The sequence below is a fragment of the Neoarius graeffei genome, chromosome 23, assembly GCF_027579695.1.
Source record: "Neoarius graeffei isolate fNeoGra1 chromosome 23, fNeoGra1.pri, whole genome shotgun sequence".
Classification (NCBI taxonomy): Eukaryota; Metazoa; Chordata; class Actinopteri; order Siluriformes; family Ariidae; genus Neoarius; species Neoarius graeffei.
Window position 1 is genome coordinate 27,737,410 of NC_083591.1, and position 24,368 is coordinate 27,761,777.

General features: G+C 46.8%; 2 protein-coding genes across 4 annotated transcripts in view; both read left to right on the forward strand.

The window, feature by feature from the left end:
• Positions 1 to 24,368, forward strand: part of atp1a2a (ATPase Na+/K+ transporting subunit alpha 2a) — a 431,823-nt gene that overhangs the window by 391,882 nt on the left and 15,573 nt on the right. For all 3 annotated transcript variants that reach the window (XM_060906007.1, XM_060906008.1, XM_060906010.1), the window contains 3 exons: positions 17,654 to 17,784; positions 17,980 to 18,081; positions 18,562 to 18,653. In XM_060906007.1, the coding sequence (XP_060761990.1) occupies positions 17,654 to 17,784; positions 17,980 to 18,081; positions 18,562 to 18,653 (325 nt within the window). The remainder of the gene's footprint in view (positions 1 to 17,653; positions 17,785 to 17,979; positions 18,082 to 18,561; positions 18,654 to 24,368) is intronic.
• sdhc (succinate dehydrogenase complex, subunit C, integral membrane protein) overlaps positions 1 to 24,368 on the forward strand; it is a 443,337-nt gene that overhangs the window by 218,401 nt on the left and 200,568 nt on the right. The window lies entirely within an intron of this gene.

Consider the following 24,368-nt stretch of genomic DNA (forward strand, 5'->3'; position numbering starts at 1 on the left):
AAGGGTACACACCTTAGAGAGTTCGCACCGTGAGATAAAGTACTCATACTGTTGCCCACATCGAGCTCTAAGTTAGTCGCCAAGTGGCAAGGACCCTTTGAGGTCACACAGCGAGTCGGGGACGTCGACTATGAGGTGAAGTGAATGGACAGGGGTGGGGCGTTACAAATTTACCACCTCAACCTACTCAAACTCTGGAACGAGGAGGTCCCTGTGGCGTTGGTGTCGGTGGTTCCAGAGAAGGCGGAGCTGGGGCCAGAGGTTCAAAAAGGAACATTAGCATCACGTACCTCTCCGGTCCCCTGTGGAGACCACCTGTCCCCGACCCAACTCGCGGAGGTTGCCCAGTTGCAGACCGAGTTTTCAGACGTGTTATCGCCCCTGCCCGGCCGCACTAACCTCATAGAGCACCACATTGAGATGCCCCCGGGGGTGGTAGTGCGTAGCCGCCCTTACAGGTTACCCGAACACAAGAAAAAGGTGGTTCGGGAAGAACTCGAGGCCATGCTCGAAATGGGCATCGTCGAGGAGTCCCACAATGACTGGAGCAGCCCGGTGGTCTTGGTACCCAAGGCCGACAGGTCGGTCCGGTTCTGTGTAGACTATAGAAAAGTCAACGTGGTGTCTAAATTCGATGCGTACCCAATGCCTCGTATTGATGAGTTGCTCGATCAGCTAGGCACGGCTCGTTTTTACTCGACACTGGATTTAACAAAGGGTTATTGGCAGATCCCCTTGACTCCATTATCCCGGGAAAAAACGGCCTTTTCCACACCGTTCGGCTTACACCAATTCGTCACACTTCCATTTGGGCTGTTTGGGGCGCCTGCTACGTTTCAGCGGCTGATGGACAGGGTCCTCCGCCCCCACGCCACCTATGCGGCCGCCTATCTCAACGACATCATCGTCTATAGTAACGACTAGCTGAGGCACCTCAAACATCTGAGGGCGCTGAGGCGAGCGGGTCTCACAGCCAACCTGAAGAAGTGTGCGATTGGGCAGGTGGAAGTACGGTATCTGGGCTTCCACTTGGGCAATGGGCAGGTGCGTCCCCAAATTAACAAGACAGCAGCAATTGCGGCCTGCCCAAGGCCCAAGACCAAAAAGAGGGTGAGACAGTTCCTGGGGCTGGCTGGCTATTATCGTAGGTTTATACCTAATTATTCGGACGTCACCAGCCCACTGACTGGTCTGACTAAAAAGGGGGCACCAGATCCGGTCCAGTGGACGGAGCAATGCCAGCGGGCTTTTTCTAAGATAAAGGCTGCACTGTGTGGGGGGCCACTTTTACACTTCCCTGACTTTTCTCTCCCCTTTATGTTGCAGACAGATGCGTCGGACAGAGGGCTGGGGGCTGTTTTGTCCCAGCAGGTGGAGGGGGAGGATCGCCCAGTCTTATACATTAGTCGTAAGCTGTCGGTGTGTGAGGGGCGCTACAGCACCATCGAGAAGGAGTGCCTGGCGATCAAGTGGGCGGTCCTCGCCCTTCGGTACTACCTGCTGGGATGCCCTTTCACCCTCTGTTCGGACCACGCGCCCCTCCAGTGGCTCCACCGCATGAAGGATGCCAATGCGCGGATCACCCGTTGGTATCTGGCACTCCAACCCTTTAACTTCAAGGTGATCCAGAGGCCGGGGGCGCAGATGGTCGTGGCGGACTTCCTCTCCCGTCAAGGGGGGGTGTTGGCTGCAGGCCGGACAGCCGCCCGGCCTGAGTCAGGCGGTGGGGGTATGTGGCAGCGGAGGCGTGGTCAAGCATCGGTCTGTGACAGGAGGGCGGAGTCAGGGAAGGTAAGTGGTAGAATCACTACACCTGTCGTTAATTAATGTGTTTGTGTGTCTTCCCAGTGACCGCACCCTATTTAAGGAGAGAGAGCGAGAGCAGAGGGAGCTCTCTCCACAACTAGACGATGGATGTGTGTGCGTGTGTCTGAGTGTGTGTGAGAGTGCAGATATAAGCTGAAAAGCTGAATAAAAGCAAGTTTTATGAACTCAGTTCTGTCCTGCCGTCCTTCTGTGCTCCACCCACCTATACGAACTGTCACAATAATATTTTTGTCTCATTTGTTTAACTGGGTTCTCTTTATCTACTTTTAGGGCTTGTGTGAAAATCTGATGATGTTTTAGGTCATATTTATGCAGAAATATAGAAAATTCTAAAGGGTTCACAAACTTTCAAGCACCACTGTAGGTTGGGATGCAGTGGATGGCTAACAGTGTTCTATATGTTGCACTGTGCCCTGATCATGTTCCACAAATGCTTTGCTGGGTCTGCCTTCCTGCCCGTTGAACCACCAGGTGGTGGTCTCCTCCACACAGTCTGTCAAGTCCAGTCTTCGGTCGTAACCCTGACCAGGAGGAGTGAGGGGTTGCTAGTGCTTGCTCAAGGCACCACCCCAGGCTAGTGGAGGGAAGAAGACATCTTACTACTCCATTGCATGGAGGTCAAGGATGGCACATGCCCACTGCCATAATACAGATTCTACCATTCTACAATAAGGCTAATGAGCTGTCACACACTACATGATGTACACAAACTGCAATATTACATGTCAAGGTTATTCCAATTCCTAATTTGAAGCATACTGCAGAGTAAAATTTTGAAAATGTTGGTTACTGCTGGATTTTATACTGAAAATGGCATTGGAAAAAGTTCTTAACCTCAAGTTAAGTTCAACAATAAAGACTTTCTGTAGCCTAAATCTCTTGATTAAAGTTCTCTTGAGAGAATCTTCACAGTGAAATAAACATTTTAAATCTAAAATATCCTAAGACTAGATTTCAGGGTTTTGTTAAGTATGCAAATGTGTTCATGTTTAATTAGACAGAGCCTCCCTTACATAAACAGTCCTTCATGTACATTGGTACAATACAAAACCTTCTTTGAACAATCAACTGGGAAGGATTAGTTTTAATGAAGCTATGGCACATTCACCTGTTGCTCCTTACCTTATTTTTGGTTTTTTACCTAAACCATTCTAAAGAAAGAAAATGAAGAAAGTAAGCTCTTTACTGCTGAATTTGACAAAATGTTTTTGGCTGAGTTATTGGAATAGGTTAAGGTATATGAGAAAATAGAACTCCAGGAAGAAGATAATGTTTAGCTATTGGGAATTAATATCTATATGATCAGTTATTAATTGATAGTTATTATACAAGAGACATAGCTGGTAGTTCTGGAGGAGAAATGTAAGACTCAGTAGTTAATAATCAACTCCTACTAACATACTGAGTAATAAACTAGTAGTTCTTAGTAGTTAACAGGAATAAGTGTTAATGAAGAATTACTCATTTGTTCTTGCTTCTCCCTGCATAGTTACCTATGAGTAGAACAGTATTGTAAAGTGTTACCAAAATATTTTGTTTGCATCCCACGGCAGCATACCCTCAGCCAGATGGACAGTTTGATCATTTATTGATGGTTTTCATCGAGCTCGCACCATGCCAAAGGAACCAGTATTGTTTGCCAATCACTGATATTTTTTCAAAATGGGTTGAATATTTCCCATGTAGACACTGACAGTAGCTAAATATCGGGTGAGAGAAATTATTTCAAAATGGGGCATAACAAGGAAATTGCCTAGTGACAATAGCATTAATAGCCTATCAGAAAGTCTCCTGTGATTTTCACTCCCTCATTATGTTTTAAAAGAGTGGATCATATCACATAGTGAGTAATTTACTAGTAGTTTTTAGAAGTTAATGAACTACTCATTCATTCCTACTTAGTTCCTGCATAGTTACACATGAGTCATTGAACAGTATTGTAAAGTGTTGCCAGCATTTATTTATAGGAATCAGCAGAAGATGAAAAACCTGGAATCAGCATAAGATGAAAAACCTGGCAAAACTAAACCTATTTACAATATCAGTCACACCCTCCTTTGCATACATGTCAACCTTTAGTTACCCATGCCCTTACAAAATCTGTAGTTTTCCCTTACATACACCCATGAGTCCTTATACATGAGAAAAAATTCCAATATATAATCCAAAGCACAGATTGTTTTATTCCACATTATACACTCCTATTGTAATAGGCATATTTATCACACTGCATCAAGTTAAAGGGATCAAATAAGCATGTGCTGAATAAAAATAAATTTTAGATCCCAGAGAAAACAACTGAATTAAAAAGGACTAAATGTACAGTCAAGTAAACAATGATCTACTAAAGAGAATGACTGAATGATAAACTTAATTAATATACATTGTATCAGTAATACCAGAATTATTGATGTACATTTTGCAACTAAAATGTATTAATATTAAATAGTTCATAAAAATTACACAACGTTCTATTTGACAAGTGTTGACATCACCTACAATATTACATTCCACCAAAGAAAATTGCTTGAAATATAACAGCAGTACGGGCGGCACGGTGGTGTAGTGGTTAGCGCTGTCGCCTCACAGCAAGAAGGTCCGGGTTCGAGCCCCGTGGCCAGCGAGGGCCTTTCTGTGTAGAGTTTGCATGTTCTCCCCGTGTCCGCATGGGTTTCCTCCGGGTGCTCCGGTTTCCCCCACAGTCCAAAGACATGCAGGTTAGGTTAACTGGTGACTCTAAATTGACCGTAGGTGTGAATGGTTGTCTGTGTCTATGTGTCAGCCCTGTGATGACCTGGCAACTTGTCCAGGGTGTACCCCGCCTTTCACCCGTAGTCAGCTGGGATAGGCTCCAGCTTGCCTGCGACCCTGTAGAACAGGATAAAGTGGCTAGAGATAATGAGATGAGATGAGATAACAGCAGTACTGTTTAGGTATGTTAATTAAAATAATAGGTTACATGTAATAAATTAGATATAATCATGTCAAACAGTAAATGAAGGTTAGTAAAAGTTCCATTTGAGAAAAAAAGTGTTGACACCACAAGCAGTGTTAGATCCAACTAAAGATGACTGAACCACATCAAGTATATTATGTAAACAAGGATAAGTGAAAATATTAATAAATTATGAAGTTAAATTGAAAATCTTCCCAGTAATTTATAACAAAAATTTAAATCTTATTCCTTTTTGGAGTGTTCTTTGTTGTACAAAGATGTTGCAGATTTGGCACTAGCTATAATATTACTGCTTGGGTAGCAGTTGTAGCACTCCTCATCACAGTTCATTTTAATTTGCAGATATGCAGTTAATGTGTCTGCAGCCATATTTTTTCTGTACTCAGTATGAATTTTCCTAACCAATGAAAAAGCCCTCTCACGATCTGCATTGCTATGTGGGAGGCACAGCAAAGCAGTAAAAAGTTGTTTCAGCATTGGAAACCTGGCAACACCCAGAGCAGTTTTTACATTGAAGACCTTTCCCCAATATACATCTGTAAGACTTTGAGCGGGGGGGGAGCACAGAAGTACGGCAGGCCAGAACTGAGTTGTCAAAAACTCTTTTATTGTGTTACTTTTCAGTCACACACACACAAATTCCCAGTCACCCAGACATACGCACATACACATTAGTCGTCTGGTTCGGGAGAGAGCTCCCTTCCTTCTCTCTCTCCCTCCTTATATAGGGTGTGGTCACTGGGGAAGACACACAAACACAGGTTAATTGACATCAGGTGTAGTGATTCTGCCACTTACCTTCCCTGACTCCGCCCTCTGGTCACAGACCGATGCTTGACCATGCCCCCACTGCTACATACCCCCACCGCCCGACTCAGGCCGGGCAGCCGTCCGGCCTGCAGCCGACTCCTCCCCCCCGACGGGAGAGGAAGTCCGCCACGACCATCTATGCCCCCGGCCTGTGGATCACCTTGAAGTTAAAGGGCTGGAGTGCCAGATACCAACGGGTGATCCGCGTGTTTGCATCCTTCATGCGGTGGAGCCACTGGAGGGGCATGTGGTCTGAACAGAGGGTGAAAGGGCATCCCAGCAGGTAGTAGCGGAGGGCGAGGACTGCCCACTTGATCGCCAGGCACTCCTTCTCTATTGTGCTGTAGCGCCCCTCATGCACTGACAGCTTCCTGCTGATGTACAGCACGGGGCGATCCTCCCACTCCACCTCCTGGGACAAAACAGCCCCCAGCCCTCTATCCGACGCATCCGTCTGCAACATAAAGGGGAGAGAAAAGTCAGGGGAGTGTAACAGTGGCCCCCCACACAGTCAGCCTTCACCTCAGAGAAAGCCCGCTGGCATTGCTCCGTCCACTGGACCAGATCTGGTGCCCCCTTTTTAGTGAGATCAGTCAGTGGGCTGGTGACATCCAAATAATTAGGTATAAAACTACGATAATAGCCAGCCAGCCCCAGGAACTGTCTCACCCTCTTTTTGGTCTTGGGCCTCGGGCAGGCCACAATTGCTGCTGTCTTATTAATTTGGGGACGCACCTGCCCATTGCCCAAGTGGAAGCCCAGATACCGTACTTCCACCCACCCAATCGCGCACTTCTTCGGGTTGGCCGTGAGACCCGCTCCCCTCAGCAACCCAAGGACGGCCCTCAGGTGTTGTAGATGCCGCAGCCAGTCATCACTGTAGATTATAATATTGTCCAAGTACACGGCCGCATAGGTGGCATGGGGGCGGAGGACCCTGTCCATAAGCTGTTGAAACATAACGGGCACCCCAAACAGCCCAAAAGGAAATGTGACAAATTGGTATAAGCCAAACAGTGTGGAAAAGGCTGTTTTTTCTCAGGATAGTGGAGTCAAGGGGATCTGCCAATAACCCTTTGTCAAATCCAGTGTCGAATAAAAGCAAGCCGTGCCTAGTCAATCCAGCAACTTGTCAATACGAGGCATTGGGTACGCATCGAATTTAGACACCGCATTGACTTTTCTATAGTCCACACAGAACCGGACCGACCTGTCGGCCTTGGGAACCAAGACCACCGGGCTGCTCCAGTCACTGTGGGACTCCTCGACGATGCCCATTTCGAGCATGGCCTCGAGTTCTTCCCGAACCACCTTTTTTTTGTGTTTGGGTAGCCTGTAAGGGCGGCTGCGCACTACCACCCCCGGGGGCATCTCAGTGTGGTGTTCTATGAGGCGGGTGCGGCTGGGCAGGGGTGAAAACACATCCGAAAATTCGGTCTGCAACTGGGCAACTCCGTGAGTTGGGTCGGGGAGAGGTGGTTTCCACAGGGGACTGGAGAGGTACGCGATGTCAATGTTCCCTTTTGAACCTCCGGCCCCAGCTCCGTCTTCTCTGGAACCAACGACACCAATGCCACAGGGACCTCCTTGTTCCAGAGTTTGAGTAGATTGAGGTGGTAAATCTGTAGCGCCCCACCCCTGTCCATTCGCCTCACCTCATAGTCAACATCCCCGACTCGCCGTGTGACCTCAAAGGGTCCTTGCCACTTGGTGGTCAATTTGGAGCTCAAACTGGGCAACAGTACAAGTACTTTATCTCCCAGTGCGAACTCCCTAAAGCATGTACCCCTGTCGTACAGGCGGATTTGCTGTTCTTGGGCCTGCCGCAAATTCTCCTGGGTTAGGTGTGTGGAGTTTTGCGCGCAGGTCAATAACGTATTGGATTTCATTTTTGCTCGGGGAAGGTCCCTCCTCCCAATTTTCCTGCAGTACATCTAGGATGCCATGCGGCTTATGCCCATATAATAATTCGAACGGGGAGAACCCCGTGGAGGCTTGGGGGACCTCTTGCACTGCGAATAACAGGGGTTCGAGCCATTTATCCCAATTGTGTGCATCCTTGCTTACGAATTTTTTTATTATATTCTTGAGCGTGCGGTTGAACCTTTCGACTAAACTGTCTGTTTGTGGGTGATAAACGCTGGTGCGGATCAGCTTAATTCACAATAACCTATACAGTTCGCTCAGTGTGCGTGGCCATAAATGAAGTGCCTTGATCAGTCAGAATCTCTTTGGGGATTCTGACTCGGGAGATGACGTGGAAGAGTGCTTCCGCAATACTGCGTGCTGAGATATTGCGAAGAGGCACTGTTTCCGGGTATCGCGTTGCATAATCCACCAGAACTAAAATAAAACGATACCCTTGTGTTGACCGATCTAATGGCCCGACAAGATCCATCCCAATTCTTGCGAACCGGGTTTCGATTAATGGTAGAGGGCGCAAAGGCGCTTTTGGAATGACCGCTGGATTTACCAACTGGCATTCGCAGCATGCCGTACACCACCTATGGACATCACCGCGAATCCCTGGCCAATAGAACCGGGCCATTTTTTGGGCTAGTGTCTTATCCTGCCCCAAGTGTCCAGCCATGGGATTAAAGTGAGCCGCCTGAAATACCAATTCCCGGCGGCTCTTTGGGATCAAAACCTGCATGATCTGCTCTCTACTCTGAGTGTCCTGCGTCACTCGGTATAATCTTTCTTTCATAATGGAGAAATAGGGGAAGGATGGTGGAGCGTTTGGCTGGAGTGTTTGACCATCGATTACTCTCACAGAGTTTCGTCTCGCGACTGCTCTAATGGAAAATCCGCGAGGGATTCCCCGAGAGAGGGAGGAGGAGCCTGCTGCTCCTCACTCTAACGCGGAGATGACGTAAATGGCACTGTGACAGCTGCTCCCACCAGTGCCACACCGGGACCTCCCCCTGCTGAACTACGGCAGGACCCACTCTTCACTAAATGAGTCATTAACTCCCCAAATCCTGGCCAATCAGTCCCCAAAATTATCAAGTGGGTAAGGCAAGGATTAACCTCTGCCTTTACACTAAATTTCTCCCCTCGAAATAGAATGTGGACCAACACTAAAGGGTAGTTGTGAACATCCCCGTGCACACACAAGACCTTCACCAATTGTGCTCCCCCCAATGCCTTGTCTTGCACCAGGCTTTGGTGGATTGAGGTCTGATTACAGCCGGAGTCCACCGAAGCCTGATACATATCCCCTTGGACACTCACCGGTATGCGATACATTCCAGCCTGATCGAGGGCGGTTCCTGGCGTGTCGGGGATCCAGACCACCATGCCCACCTCCATTACCGAGCACTGATGCGGGAGGGGGGGAGAGACAGACATGGAAGTGGGAAATGGGAGGGCACCGCGGGTGCGGCGGGCCGGCTGTGAGGGAGCCGGCCCCCGCCTCCGCAGTGGGGGAACGGGGCGAGGACGAGACACAGAAGGGGAGGCAGAGAGAGGAGAGAAGCGAAGAGGGGATCTGTGATCCTGCTGTGGGAACAGCCACCAAATGATCCTCCACCAACTCGACGGCCTGATCCAACGACGCTGGGTGATGGCACTGGACCCACTCCGCAATCCCTTTGGGAAGTTGTGCAATGAACTGCTCCAGTGCCACCAGATCGACGACTCTCTCGGTGTCGCAGTTGTCAGCCCTCAGCCACCGCCGGCAGGCGTCCCGGAGTTGCTGGCCAAACACGAACGGGCGGCCGATCTCCTCTAGGTGCAGAGTGCGGAAGTGCTGTCGATGTTGTTCGGGGGTGCGCCCCACACGCTGGAGGACGGCCTGGTGCAGGTTCGCGTAGACCAGCCGGCTGTCGGCGGGGAGCTGTAGCGCGGCCAGCTGCGCCTCGCCCATTAGCAGGGGGAGGAGGCGTGCCGAGCACTGTTCCACTGGCCAGCCCGAGGCCTCTGCTGCTTGTTCGAATAGCGCGAGGAAGGCCTCGGGGTCGTCGTGCGGGCCCATCTTTGTTAGGGTAAGGTGGGGAGGGCCCGCGGCGATGGAGGTGGTGGGCCTTGCCGACGCGAGGAGATGCTGGAATGCCTGACGATCTTCCTGTTGCGCCAGCACCAGGGCCTCAAACCTTTGCTCTAGCTCCTTTCAGAGGGCGACCAATGCCTGGTGCTGGCTCTGTTGGGCCGTGGCGAGGGCATGGACCAGTTCTGCGAAGGGGGAGGACTCCATGGGGCTGTTCTCCTCTGTGCTCCGTCCAGGGTTTCAGCACCACTGTAAGACTTTGAGCGGGGGGGTGGAGCACAGAAGTATGGCAGGCCAGAACTGAGTTGTCAAAAACTTTTATTGTGTTACTTTTCAGTCACACACACAAATTCCCAGTCATCCAGATACACGTACACAGACATTAGTCATCTGGTTCAGGAGAGAGCTCCCTTTCTTCTCTCTCTCCCTCCTTATATAGGGTGCGGTCACTGGGGAAGACACACAAACACAGGTTAATTGACATCAGGTGTCGTGATTCAGCCACTTGCCTTCCCTGACTCCGCCCTCCGGTCACAGCCTGACGCTTGACCATGCCCCCGTGGCCACAACATCTATTGGTACTTTTTTGACAGTTGTCTATCAGCAATTAAAATGTTTAGGGAAGCGAAACCAGAAATCGCCGGGTAACTACAGTTGCCATTGTATAAACGGCGACTCCCAGTATCGCCTTCCTAAATTATCATGATAATGGAGGAAGCTTTCCTACATGCAAACAGTAAAAACTTAAAAAAATAAAATAAAATGCTTACCTGTGCAGTCTTTGAATTGGGAAACATTTTTTTCACTAGCTGCAAAAAATGGTCTGCCACAGTCGGGGGGGATGTTGTGTTCCATGAGAAATTGGCATAACATAACTTCTGCAGCCATCACAGAAGTCTGGGCAGTCCAAGTCGATGGACTTGTGCCAAAATGCTGCTTCATAGACTTGAAGGTTCTGCATTTAATGATGCAGTCTTTACGTGCCTTGGTTTGGAAATGCAATTTCAGGTCATAAAAACCTGAAGCTGCCACTTTAATGTGCTTTCTGCACGGAACACAGAATGAATATTGGGGGCCATTCGAAGACGCCTGGATCCATCCTTTGTACTCTCCATTCATAGTTTCCCATTCCTTCAGATGTTTTCCAGTTCCAGCACGTTTTCTCTTTGCCATTGCATTTCCAGATGCCATTTTTCCAGATGCCAAGATAAAACTTGTCAAAACGTACTTCGTATGGGCACTGTGTGAGACGGCTACCTCTCCAGTAGCTCTGTAGTTTTTAGCTCTTTAAACCTCTTTTTTCCACCTTTTTTTTTTTTACTTTTTTGCTCTTCTTACAAAGACATAGTGTGTTTAATTATATAACATGGATATATTTAACTTTAACACACAACCAGGAGCCAGTTTTCTCGCTTATTCGAGAGAGGAGCTGCTGGCCCTGAAAACAATGGGACGAGCCGGGATACAACACCCCATCCTGGACAAGCTGAGGAGGAAACCCAGGGGCTGCAAAGCTGGAGCTAAGCTAAAGGCTAGGCTAGCGGACAACCGGCGGCGCTACAAACCATCCATTCCCTCCGTTATCATGGGGAATGTGAACTCGCTGCCAAATAAAGTCGACGAGCTTTCCACTCTGAACAACCAGCGGATTTATTTATCTTTACGAAGACATGGCTAACACACCTCATACCGGATGCTAATGTGGACCTGTGGGGATTCTCTGCTGTGAGAGCCGGCAGAGACACTAACACATGCAGGAAAAGCAAAGGTGGGGGACTCATCATTTATGTTAACAATCGCTGGTGTAACCCGGAACATATCTCCGTAAAGACAGTTATGTTGCCCGGACTTGGAGCTGCTAGCCGTTAGCCTGTGGCCATATTATCTGCTGAGGGAGTTCAGTCACATGATCACCATCTGTGTTTACATCCCTCTGAAGGCAGATGCAGCTGCTGCATGTGAGAGGATTCACTCTGTCACAGCAAGGCTGCAGACACAGCACCCTGAGGCATTTATCATCATTTCTGGGGACTTTAATCACGCTACTTTGGACTCTCTACTTTGGCTGCTTTTTACCAGGCTGTGGATTGTCCAACAAGGAACAACAGGACAGTTGACTTGCTGTATGCTAATGTGAGGGATGCATACAGAGCCACACCCCTCCCCCCACTAGGGAAGTCTGACCACAACCTGGTTCTTCTACAGCTGAAGTACACCCCCCTGGTTCAAAGGCAGCCTGCAACAACTAGCTCCATCAGGAGGTGGTCCCCTGAAATGGAAGATGCCCTCAGAGACTGCTATGACATCATGGACTGGGATGTGCTGCTTAGCCCACACTGTGAGGACATAGAGGGGCTGACACACTGTCTGACAGACTACCTCAACTTCTGTGCAGATGTGGTCTCCCCCGCTAAGACTGTACAGTGTTACCCTAATAACAAGCCATGGGTAACACAGGAAGTCAAAGCTGTCCTCAACAGGAAGAAGACCGCCTTCAGGAGCAGGGATAGGGAGGCGATGAAAGCAGCACAGCAGGAGGTGAAATGCTGCATGAGGGAAGCTAAGGACAGCTACAGGAGAAAGGTGGAGCAGAAGCTGAAGGAGAACAACATGAGGGAGGTCTGGGAAGGTGTGAAAACCATCACAGGCCACAATGCAAAGACCAGAGTCATTGAGGGGACAGTGGAGAGGGCAAACGAGTTGAATGACTTCTGCCCCTTTTCCGCCAAAGCAGTTCCAGGGCTGGTTCGGGGCCAGTGCTTAGTTTGGAACCGGGTTTTCTGTTTCCACTGACAAAGAACTGGCTCTGGGGCCAGAAAAAATGGTTCCAGGCTAGCACTAACTCTTTGCTGGGCCAGAGGAAAGAACTGCTTATGTCAGCGGGGGGGGAACTGTTAAGACCAACAACAATAGCAAGACCGCGAAAGGTCACCATTTCTAAGCGACGAGAATCAGCAGCTGTACAAACGCGAAGTCATCCATTATTGTTGTTGTTGTTGTTGTTGCTGCTTCTTCTTCTTCTCCATGTTGTTGTTGCTTTGATGTTCATGCCAAGATTTATGCAAACACAGCGACGTAACTGACGTATACAGCGATGTAATGACGTGGCTCCCCTTAGCACCCCGAGCTATGGAAAAGCAAACTGGTTCTCAGCTGGCTCACAAGTTGAACGAGTTGTGAACCAGCACCAGCACTGGCCCCGAACCAGCCCTGGAACTTATTTGGTGGAAAAGGGGTATCCTTCAATTGGTTCAACCAGCCCACGTCCCCCCCACCCTCTCCCTCACTGCAGCCATCTCTCCTTCTTCCCTCAGTACACCTCCCCCCAGTCATCACAGCAGCCCCCTCCTCCCCCACCTCAACACAGACTCCTCTATGCATTACTGCAGACCAGGTCAGAGGTCAACTGAGGAAGCTTCACCCCAGGAAAGCAGCAGGCCCGGACAAGGTGTGTCCATGACTACTGAAGATCTGCGCTGCTGAACTGGGTGAACCACTCCAATGCATCTTCAACCTCAGCCTGCAGCTGGGGAGAGTGCCAACCCTCTGGAAGACATCATGTATCATTCCAGTTCCCAAAAAGAATCGGCCCAGCGAGCTGAACGACTTCTGACCGGTGGCACTCACTTCACATCTGATGAAGATGTTGGAGCGGCTCTTCCTCAACCTCCTCAGACCCCAAGTACAACATGCCCAGGATTGTCTGCAGTTTGCGTACTGAGCAGGTGTTGGTGTGGAAGACGCCATCCTCTACCTGCTACACTGAGCCCACTCGCATCTGGATAAGGGAAATGGCATAGTGAGGATCCTCTTCTTGGACTTCTCGAGTGCCTTCAACACCATCCAGCCCCTACTGCTTCAGGACAAACTGAACAGGATGCAAGTGGACCCCTGCCTGGTCACCTGGATCTCCAGCTACCTCACTGACAGGCCGCAGTATGTCAGGCTGAAGGGCATCACGTCTGACACTGTAATTAGCAGCACTGGAGCACCCCAGGGCATGGTGCTAGCCCCTCTTCTCTTCACCCTGTACACCGCAGACTTCTGCTACAACTTGGAGCTGTGTCACATTCAGAAGTTTGCCGATGACACAGCCATCGTTGGGTGTATCAGTGACGACAGAGAGGAGGAGTATAGGAGCCTGGTGAGGGACTTTGCTGTGTGGTGCAACAGGAACCATCTGCAGCTCAACACCTCAAAGACCAAAGAGCTGGTCATTGACTTTGGGAGGTCCAGACCAAGGTCACGACCAGTTCTGATCGAGGGAGTCGAGGTGGAGGCTGTGGATTCCTACAAGTACCTCGGGCTGTGGCTGGACAGCAAGCTGGACTGGACTTGCAACACCAATCACTTATACAGGAAGGGACAGAGCAGGCTATACTTCCTTAGGAGGCTGTGGTCCTTTAACATCTGCAGGAAACTCCTGTGGATGTTCTATCAGTCTGTGGTTGCCAGTGTCCTGTTTTACACCGTGGTGTGCTGGGGGGGGCAGCACATCCATGAAGGACACATCCAGGCTGGACAAACTGATCAGGCGGGCCAGCTCTGTGGTCGGCATGAAGCTGGACTCTCTGGTGACGGTGGCAGAGAAGAGGTCTATGGACAAACTATTGAACATCATGGACGATGCCAGTCACCCTCTGCACACCGGCATCAACAACCAGAGGAGCCTGTTCAATGACAGAATGCTCCTTCCCAAGTGCAGGACGAACAGACTCAAAAACTCCTTTGTCCCTCACACCATCAGACTGTACAACTCCTCTCTGGGGGGGAGGAGGGGTAACAGGAGGACAGAGGACGGGAAGGAGCAGTAGCCTAGCCTAACCTAACAATAAGCAATACCGGACAATGTGCAATATAATGCGCAATATAAAGTGCAATATCTTTCCTGCCTCCCCCCCACACACACACACACACTTACCCTAACCCCACTTTTCCCCCCCTCCCTCTCTTCCCCATATCTTATTCTTTTATATTTGTATATGTAAATACTTAATTTATTTTAATTTATCTAGAAGTTTTTCTCTATTTCTTTTCTCTGTTTATCTGTAATGATGCTGCTGGAATCTTAATTTCCCTGAGGGAACCCTCCCAAAGGGATCAATAAAGTTTTATCTAATCTAATCTAAATTTGATGTGCACACGAGGACTGCTTACCTACAAATGACCGAGAAAACCACGTGCAACTATAAAACCACGTAAATCGAAAATAGTTCCATTTCATTGGGCATGCATGTTTGAAAAAATAAATGGTGGATGCTAAGAAAATATTCTTGGAGTAACAGAAAAAATATCTGATACAAAACAGAATTTTCCTGTATGAAAATCAGTGTATGCCATATTAGCCAAAAAATTGCATTTTCCCATACAAAATACGGGGAAACCGTATAACTTGACATGTATGCCTTTGACACATGATCTGCCCATGCGTTAATTTAGCCAGAAACAGGTAATGTTTTAGGGCAGGGTGGCCTTTACTGGTTACCCAAACCCCAGTATTTGAATCCATGACAGTGTTTGTGCCAAACCTCCACCTCAGTTGTCTGTAAAGGTTCTCAGTCATCCAGGTCATTGTAAACTGTAGGTGCTAAAGAAGCAACTGGACTTGCAGCAAGGCCTCGAAATTAACTTTTTTCCCTATTGTCCCAGAACTGTCCCAAAAATAAATTCCAACTGTCCCAAATGAGGATGGACTGTCCCAACCTGGTTTTCAGGAAGTATGTATTACAACAGCAATAAAGCTGAGTCAGAGTACAGTATTGCTGTGTAAGCTAATTGTCAATTGAAATAAACTCAAAATCAACTAAAATTCAAACTTGTCTTGTCCGGTTTATTATTAGACTTGTGTCTACAAATTTACCAAAGACAAACCAAACATACTTTCTTTTCAAACTTTCTTCCCACTTGTTACATAGGATATATGCTGAGTCTACTACTTGTCTTAGGTAAACATTTGTAAAGAAACATACATTACACTAGTCTAGAAAATGTGATTCGGGATGATTCGTGCTAGGGAGTTTTACCAAACGTATTCCAGAAATATCCGAACATTGAACAGTTGCAGTGTGCCATATTTGGTGGATGCCTTGATTGGCTGGAAGCTGTGATTGGTTGAATGTTGTTTACATGAATAGAATGTCGGCGAACTGGCGGGAAAGTGATTTGCACGTGTGCTGTAATAGTGCTGAATACAGATCAAAGGCAATGGGTGGGGTCACGAATCAGCGGGTCTCTGGCTCCCACACGCACTGTAATTGCAGAGCACAGATCAAATTCGGGGAGCTTTTTGGGAGCCGAAAGCTGGGTCACGCCCCTCACAAATATATGAAGGGCTGACATTCTGATGTTGATTATTTTTCAACTGTCCCAAAAACGTCCCAAAGGGATTTTTTTAGTTGTCCCGGCCTAATATTTAGTGGCCAATGGCCATCGGGACACCATTAATTTCGAGGCCTGTTGCTTGAAATTCATGAAGACGTTTCACCTCTCATCCGAAAGGCTTCTTCAGTTCTGTCTGACTAGTGGGAAGTTCTAGGTGTTTATCATCTAGTGGACCAAAAGCAACCCTAAGGAGAGTTGTTGAGGTCACATAGGTTGTTGACCCTCTCAGTCATCCTGTAGGTGTTAGGGTCACTGGAGGCCAGGTGTGAATGGGTGTTAGCAGCCTAGAGGGTTGTTGGGGTGATCTGTGAGTCATTGGTTCTCTCTGCCATCATGTGAGTCATTGAAGTCAGCTCAGTCTTGGTGTGGATGTGTATTCAGTTTTCTAGGAAGTGTGCCAAGGACTGCATTGTAGGTGGCTGATAAGTGGTGTCTCAGACCATCTCCTCTGTTCTGTGATGGTCGTTCCAGGTTGACAAAGATGGCTTCTTTTACTCCTCTTTCAAACCACTGGTCTTCTCTGGTTAGAATGACAGTGTACATTGCAGTCCTGAAATGAGTGTCCTTTTTATTGAGATGAAGATAGACTGCAGAGTCCTGGCCTGAGGAACTGGTTCTCCTGTGTTGAGCCAAGTGCCTGTGAAGCAGTTGTTTTTTTCCCCAATGTACAGGTCTGTGCATTCCTCACTGCATTGAATTGCGTACACTATGTTGTCCTGTTTGTGTCTGGGTATCTTGTACTTAGGGTGGACCAATTTCTGCCTCAGAGTCTGTGTCTGAAGTGTATAGGGATGTTGTGTTTGTGGAAGATCCTCCTGAGTTTCTCAGATAGTCCAGAAATGTAGGGAATTACAATGTTCTTGCGTTTGTTGCTGTTTTCTTCCCTGTCCATTTGAAAAAGAAACAAAACAATGTAGTGTACACAGTTCAATGCAGTGAGGAATGCACAGAGACATCATCAAACAGGGCAGAGTTAAGGTGTCACGACTGTGTGCTGACAGTACCAAAAATGTGGTGCAAAAATAAAATTGTGAGTCGAGCCAAATTAGATCATAGAATATTTATTTCAATATTGTGGCCAGGGAGAATGCCCAGGGCAGAACAGTCAGTTTGGACACATTTATATATAGTTCCTTGGTTCAAAGCAAACGCTCAATTTAACTGTATGAAGCATTAACCATTATTAGTACAAATAATAATATTTCACATAGCAGATGTCCATGTCCAAACTTCTCTTTCAGTTCTCAAAATATAACTTTTGTTTTATCATATATTACATATAGCAAATTATATTATACTGTATATCATATATTGTATATTATATACTGTAATATACAGTCTCCCCACCCCATCTCCAAATGCAATAGACCTTTTACATCTGTTTCTTGCACAGCAACCAGAACCTGCCAGAGGGATGATCACACTTTCTGCCTCTCCATCTAGACACACAAAGGGAAACTCAAAATTCTTTTTCACATATAGAAGAAAACATCAAAGTTATAAAAGTTACTCCAAAAAAATCTGCAATGCAAAATAATACATATCTTGTCTTTGCCCCTAAACACACAAATTGTCTACATGCAGATACCCTTGAAAAGACAGTCATATTCATGAACTTGTACACTGCACTGACAGTAAAATTGTATTATTTAGTTCTGTTTGTGCTCTTTTGTGTTTCTGTTTTTAATCAGACCTATGAACAGCGTAAAATTGTGGAATTCACTTGTCATACATCCTTCTTCGTGAGCATTGTGGTGGTGCAGTGGGCTGACCTCATTATTTGCAAAACACGGAGGAATTCCCTTTTTCAGCAAGGCATGAAGTATGTGGTGTGAGAGAAAGATATGTGCTTGTGTTGGCAAAAACAAATGAACTATTTTTTTAATAATGTGAAAAGATTAGATACATTCTTCTTCTGAGAACATTTGTATGCTTGTCTCATAACTGTTGCCCACACAGAAAAAAAAAAAATTAGTGTCAGTCCTGATGGAACCCCATTTAATTTCCTGTCCTGTAGAAATACGATTCTGATCTTTGGCCTGTTTGCTGAGACAGCCCTCGCTGCCTTCCTGTCCTACTGCCCTGGAATGGATGTTGCTTTGCGCATGTACCCACTCAAGTAAGACAGACTCTCTCTCTCATATACTCTATTACTACCTTTGATTTATGTATTGCAGTAGCTAAATTATACCATGCCTAATCCTAGTCCTCCAACTTTAGTCTTAACCTTGGTAATCCAATTAAATCCTTTAACTCTTTTATTTTCCAAAAATTGTCTGTAATATAAAAAGCAATTTTCTTGGAGGCTGATTACATTTTCCCACGAGGTAAAAACAGTCATGTATATTGATCATACATACACATGGAATGCAATTACTGACCAGAGCTGAGTTTCCTATATAAGCAATCATAGCACAAAAAAAATTCATTGGGTGTTTAAGTGAATATCATGAACACACTCCATACCATTTCATGAATATCACTTGGATACAATGACTCAGAAATGTAGAACTCATCTGCTCTTGTCGATTCATCTCCTCTTCTGACCCTCTTCTCTTTTATACAATTCTCTCACTTTTATTTTTATACTCATTTTTAGGTTGTACTGGTGGTTCTGTGCTCTTCCATACAGTCTGCTTATCTTTATCTATGATGAAGTCCGCAAATTTATTCTGAGGAGGAGGCCAGGAGGTGAGTAAATTAAATATGTCTTTCTATATCTACTTCCTTTCATTTCAGACACCCAGTGTGGTTTCCTTCAGAGCTACTGGAGTATTCCCATTTGCTTATTTCCTAGCCAAGTGCTAATGGCAAAATCATCACCTTATGCTGCAACCTCACATACAGTGGGGCAAAAAAGTATTTAGTCAGTTACCAATTGTGCAAGTTCTCCCACTTAAAAAGATGAGAGAGGCCTGTAATTTTCATCATAGGTATACCTCAACTATGAGAGACAAAATGAGAAAAAAAAATCCAGAAAATCACAATGTCTGATTTTTAAAGAATTTATTTGCAAATTATGGTGGAAAATAAGTATTTGGTCAATAACAAAAGTTCATCTCAATACCTTGTTATATACCCTTTGTTGGCAATGACAGAGGTCAAATGTTAAGTCTTCACAAGGTTTTCACACACTGTTGCTGGTATTTTGGCCCATTCCTCCATGCAGATCTCCTCTAGAGCAGTGATGTTTTGAGGCTGTCGCTGGGCAACACGGACTTTCAACTCCCTCCAAAGATTTTCTATGGGGTTGAGATCTGGAGACTGGCTAGGCCACTCCAGGACCTTGAAATGCTTCTTACGAAGCCACTCCTTCGTTGCCTGGGCAGTGTGTTTGGGATCATTGTCATGCTGAAAGACCCAGCCATGTTTCATCTTCAATGCCCTTGCTGATGGAAGGAGGTTTTCACTCAAAATCTCATGATACATGGCCCCGTTCATTCTTTCCTTTACGCGGATCAGTCGTCCTGGTCCCTTTGCAGAAAAACAGCCCCAAAGCATGATGTTTCCACCCCCATGCTTCACAGTAGGTATGGTGTTCTTTGGATGCAACTCAGCATTCTTTCTCCTCCAAACACGACAAGTTGAGTTTTTAACCTAAAAGTTCTATTTTGGTTTCATCTGATCATATGACATTCTCCCAATCCTCTTCTGGATCATCCAAATGCTCTCTAGCAAACTTCAGATGGGCCTGGACATGTACTGGCTTAAGCAGGGGGACACATCTGGCAGTGCAGGATTTGAGTCCCTGGCGGCGTAGTGTGTTACTGATGGTAGCCTTTGTTACTTTGGTCCCAGCTCTCTGCAGGTCATTCACTAGGTCCCCCCGTGTGGTTCTGGGATTTTTGCTCACCGTTCTTGTGATCATTTTGACCCCACGGGGTGAGATCTTGCATGGAGCCCCAGATCGAGGGAGATTATCAGTGGTCTTGTATGTCTTCCATTTTCTAATAATTGCTCCCACAGTTGATTTCTTCACATCACGCTGCTTACCTATTGCAGATTCAGTCTTCCCAGCCTGGTGCAGGTCTACAATTTTGTTTCTGGTGTCCTTTGACAGCTCTTTGGTCTTGGCCATAGTGGAGTTTGGAGTGTGACTGTTTGAGGTTGTGGACAGGTGTCTTTTATACTGATAATGAGTTCAAACAGGTGCCATTAATACAGGTAACGAGTGGAGGACAGAGGAGCCTCTTAAAGAAGTTGTTACAGGTCTGTGAGAGCCAGAAATCTTGCTTGTTTGTAGGTGACCAAATACTTATTTTACCAAGGAATTTACCAATTAATTCATTAAAAATCCTACAATGTGATTTCCTGGATTCTTTCCCCCCATTCTGTCTCTCATAGTTGAAGTGTACCTATGATGAAAATTACAGGCCTCTCTCATCTTTTTAAGTGGGAGAACTTGCACAATTGGTGGTTGACTAAATACTTTTTTGCCCCACTGTATCTCCCCACTATGGTATGCTTGTTTTTTTCCACACTCTCATTTCATCATGGAATTGAAGTATACTCTATCCTACTATTCTTACTAATTCTGCACTGTCAAAAGGAATATGCATTAACCCACAATTTGGGTGATGGTTACTGATGTTATTTTTAAAACAGACAGGTGGCCTGTTGTTTGTCAGCATTGGTGCTGTGGATGGAGAGTAACTAATTTCATGCCTTTGAACTTACTGCACCTCTTGTAAGCTGTTTCTGTTAGGGTTTTGCTGGGATTCAAACCTGGTTCGCTGGTGTGATAATCCAGCAAACCCCCACTAGGCCACCAGGGGGATGACTCAGGTGCAGAGGCATGAGGCAGAAGTAGAAAAGTATCAAAAACAGTTTATTTACACTATGTACAATCCAAGGGGGGGCGGCACGGTGGTGTAGTGGTTAGCGCTGTTGCCTCACAGCAAGAAGGTCCTGGGTTCGAGCCCCGGGGCCGGCGAGGGCCTTTCTGTGCGGAGTTTGCATGTTCTCCCCGTGTCCGCGTGGGTTTCCTCCGGGTGCTCCGGTTTCCCCCACAGTCCAAAGACATGCAGGTTAGGTTAACTGGTGACTCTAAATTGACCGTAGGTGTGAATGTGAGTGTGAATGGTTGTCTGTGTCTATGTGTCAGCCCTGTGATGACCTGGCGACTTGTCCAGGATGTACCCCGCCTTTCGCCCGTAGTCAGCTGGGATAGGCTCCGGCTTGCCTGCGACCCTGTAGAAGGATAAAGCGGCTACAGATAATGAGATGAGAGACAATCCAAGGGAAAAAACAAAAAGAATAATCCAAAGCTCAGAGGATAAACAAAAATAAAATAAAATATCCCAAGGTTCAAAGTCCAAAATCCAAATAAGAAAAAAGGCAAAAACTAAAATGCTCAGAAGATCAAAAAGGTCAAAAACAAAATCCACAAAGTCCAAAAGAAAGAAGCAAAAACCAAGAATACAAAGACACAGGCAAGGTACATGGGACAGAGGGAACTAGCACTAACAGCATAACATAGGAAAAATACTCCATGACAAGGGAACAAACAGAGGGGTATTTATACACAAACTAATTAAGGACAGGGCAGGGCAGGAAACAGGCAATAAGACAAAAACAAAACACAGAACACAGTGATGACCTCTAGAGGCCCAAAACAAACGTGACCAGAAAAGGAAATAACAGTGGCCTCTAGAGGCCAAAACAGTCCCAGTCCTAACAGTTTCTTCTTCCAGGCCCAGATAGATTGCATGCATGCATTATCTGTAGCCGCTTATCCTGTCCTACAGGGTCGCCCAGATAGACTGGATGATGGACAATAATCAATGCCCAGTTTTCATGCGACTGAGGCATCTTTGCCAAACACTTACAGAGCATTGCACTGTAGCATAATACCAATAGTGATGCATAAAACTTGTAAGCTGTGTAACTAAATTCCTTTGATACTGTGTGGTTGCTGCAGGAAGTGAAATAAACAGGAAATGGGCAGTTGTTTCAATTATGAGAGGAGTCCTGAAATTGTGAGTGGCAACATTCACCCATTCATTTTCTGTAACTGTTTTATCCTGGCCAGGGTCACTGTGAATCCAGAACCTATCCAATACTATCCCATGAATGCTAGCTGCAAGGCAGGAATACACCATGGATGGGATGCTAGTTCATCACAGCATACTATATACTGACACATTTACACACTCACCCACTCTTTTAGCATAGCCAAATTTACCTGGAAAACCTGGAGAAAAAAAACAGACATGGGGAGAATGTGCAAAGCTCTTTACAGACAGTAACCCAAGTTCACGGTCAAACTGGGGACCCTGGATCTGTGAGGCAGCACTATGAGTGGCAACACACTGCCCAGAGATGGGCATTCTATTGGTGTTTGGTATGCTGTTATTTGCAACACCGGTAGTGAAACTGGATATGTTGCATTGCATACACTTTTGATGCTTGCTCAGCACTTGTCAACCATATCACAAAGGCAGATGTCAGTAGTAGTCTGTGTGCACTCTGAGGCCTTGAATCAGTGCACATTTTCTCCTTGCAAAGAGAGAAGCTGCAAGGCTGGGAGATGAGTAAAAAAAACAGAGTAAAAGAAAGGTGGAAAATGTACTAGTTAGCAACAATATACTGGTAGGAGCTGACAACACCATAGTGGTGTTTTACATCAAGCACAAAGGAGGCACAAAATTGTAAGTGATGTTGAGATAAATTAAATTCTGGAAGTGGACAGATGCAAATCTGTTGTAAGCGCTGCCTACTTATTGTGCAGACACAGTCAGATAGTGGATGTCCTGTCTCAAAGAAGTCCTCTGCCATGAAAATTGGAAAATTCACAAAGAGCTACATTAGCTAATGGGGAACACCTCCAGAAATGGCTCTGTTTGAAAATAGACAACTTGCTGATCAGTGTGGTTCAAAGACAATCCATCTGTAGTAAGCCCTGATGTGGGTGGAGTACTGAAGCACGGCAGGAGGGCGAGGATGTTCACACACTTTATTTTCAAGATTATCGGTTTTCAGCTTCATTCATTCACTCGCTTGCTCACTATCCAGACACACATGCACACACATTTGTTCTGGTTGGGAGAGCTCCCTTCTCTTCGGTCTCTCCCTCCTTTTCTACCCTCCACCGTCACTGCAAAAACACACACACAACATTAATTGACAACAAGTGCATTGACTTTGCCACTCACCTTCCCTGACCTCACTCTCCAGTCACAAACTGACACTTGGCCACACCCCTGCTGCCACACCATCTCATTATCCATAACCGCTTATCCTGTGCAGGGTCACAGGCACGCTGGAGCCTATCCCAGCTGACTATGGGCAAGAACTGGGGTACACCCTGGGCAAGTCGCCGGATCATCACAGGGCTGACACAGAGACAACCTGTGGCAGCGTGGGCATGGCCAAGCATCAGTTTGTGAATGGAGGGTGGGATCAGAGAAGGTGAGTGGCAAAGTCAATGCACTTGTTGTCAATTAATGTTTTGTGTGTGTTTGTTGCAGTGACAGCAGGGGGTAGAAAAGGAGAGAGAGAGAGCGAAGAGAAGGGTGCTCTCCCGAACAGAACACGTGTGTGTCTGAGTAGTGAGCGAGTGAGTGAGCAAACGAATGAAGCTGAAAAGCAATGATCATAAAAATAAAGTGTGTGTGAACATCATCTCCCGTGTGCCGTGCTTCAGTACTCCACCTATGTCAGGGCTTACTACAGTGGTGCTGAAACCTGAGATACTGAAGGGAACCACCCATGGAGTCCTCCCCATTCAAGGACCTCATCCATGCCCTCACTACGACCCAACAAAACCAGCATCAAGCGCTGATTGCCCTCTGAAAGGAGCAGGAGCAACACTTTGAAGCCTTGGTGCTGGCCCAGCAGGAAGATTGGCAGGCTTTCTGGCACCTGCTCACGTCAGTGAGGTCCTCGACCGCCACTGCAGCAGACCCTCCCCATGTCACCCTTATGAAGATGGGCCTGCACGATCCAGAGGCCTTTATTGCTCTCTTTGAGCAAGCAGCCAAAGCATGGGGGTGGCCAGTCAAGCAGCACATGTGTGCCTTCTTTTAATACTGACTGGTGAGGTGCAGCTCACTGCGCAGCAGCTCCCCACCGAGAGCCAGCTTGTATACGTGGACTTGAAGCGAACCATCTTGCAGTATGTTGGCCGCTCCCCAGAACAACACCATCAGCGCTTCCAAACGTTGATATTGGAGAAGGTTGGCCAGCCATTTGCATTCAGCCAATAGCTCCGGGATGGCTGCCAGCAGTGGCTGAGGGTGGACAACCATGACGCCGAGGGAATCATTGATCTGGTGACACTGGGACAGTTTGTCACGTGATTTCTGGAAGGAATGGTGGACTGGGTCCAGTGTTATTGCCCAGCGTTGCTGGAACAAGCCACCGAATTTGTCAGAGGACCATCTGGCTGCAGTTCCAATGGCAGGC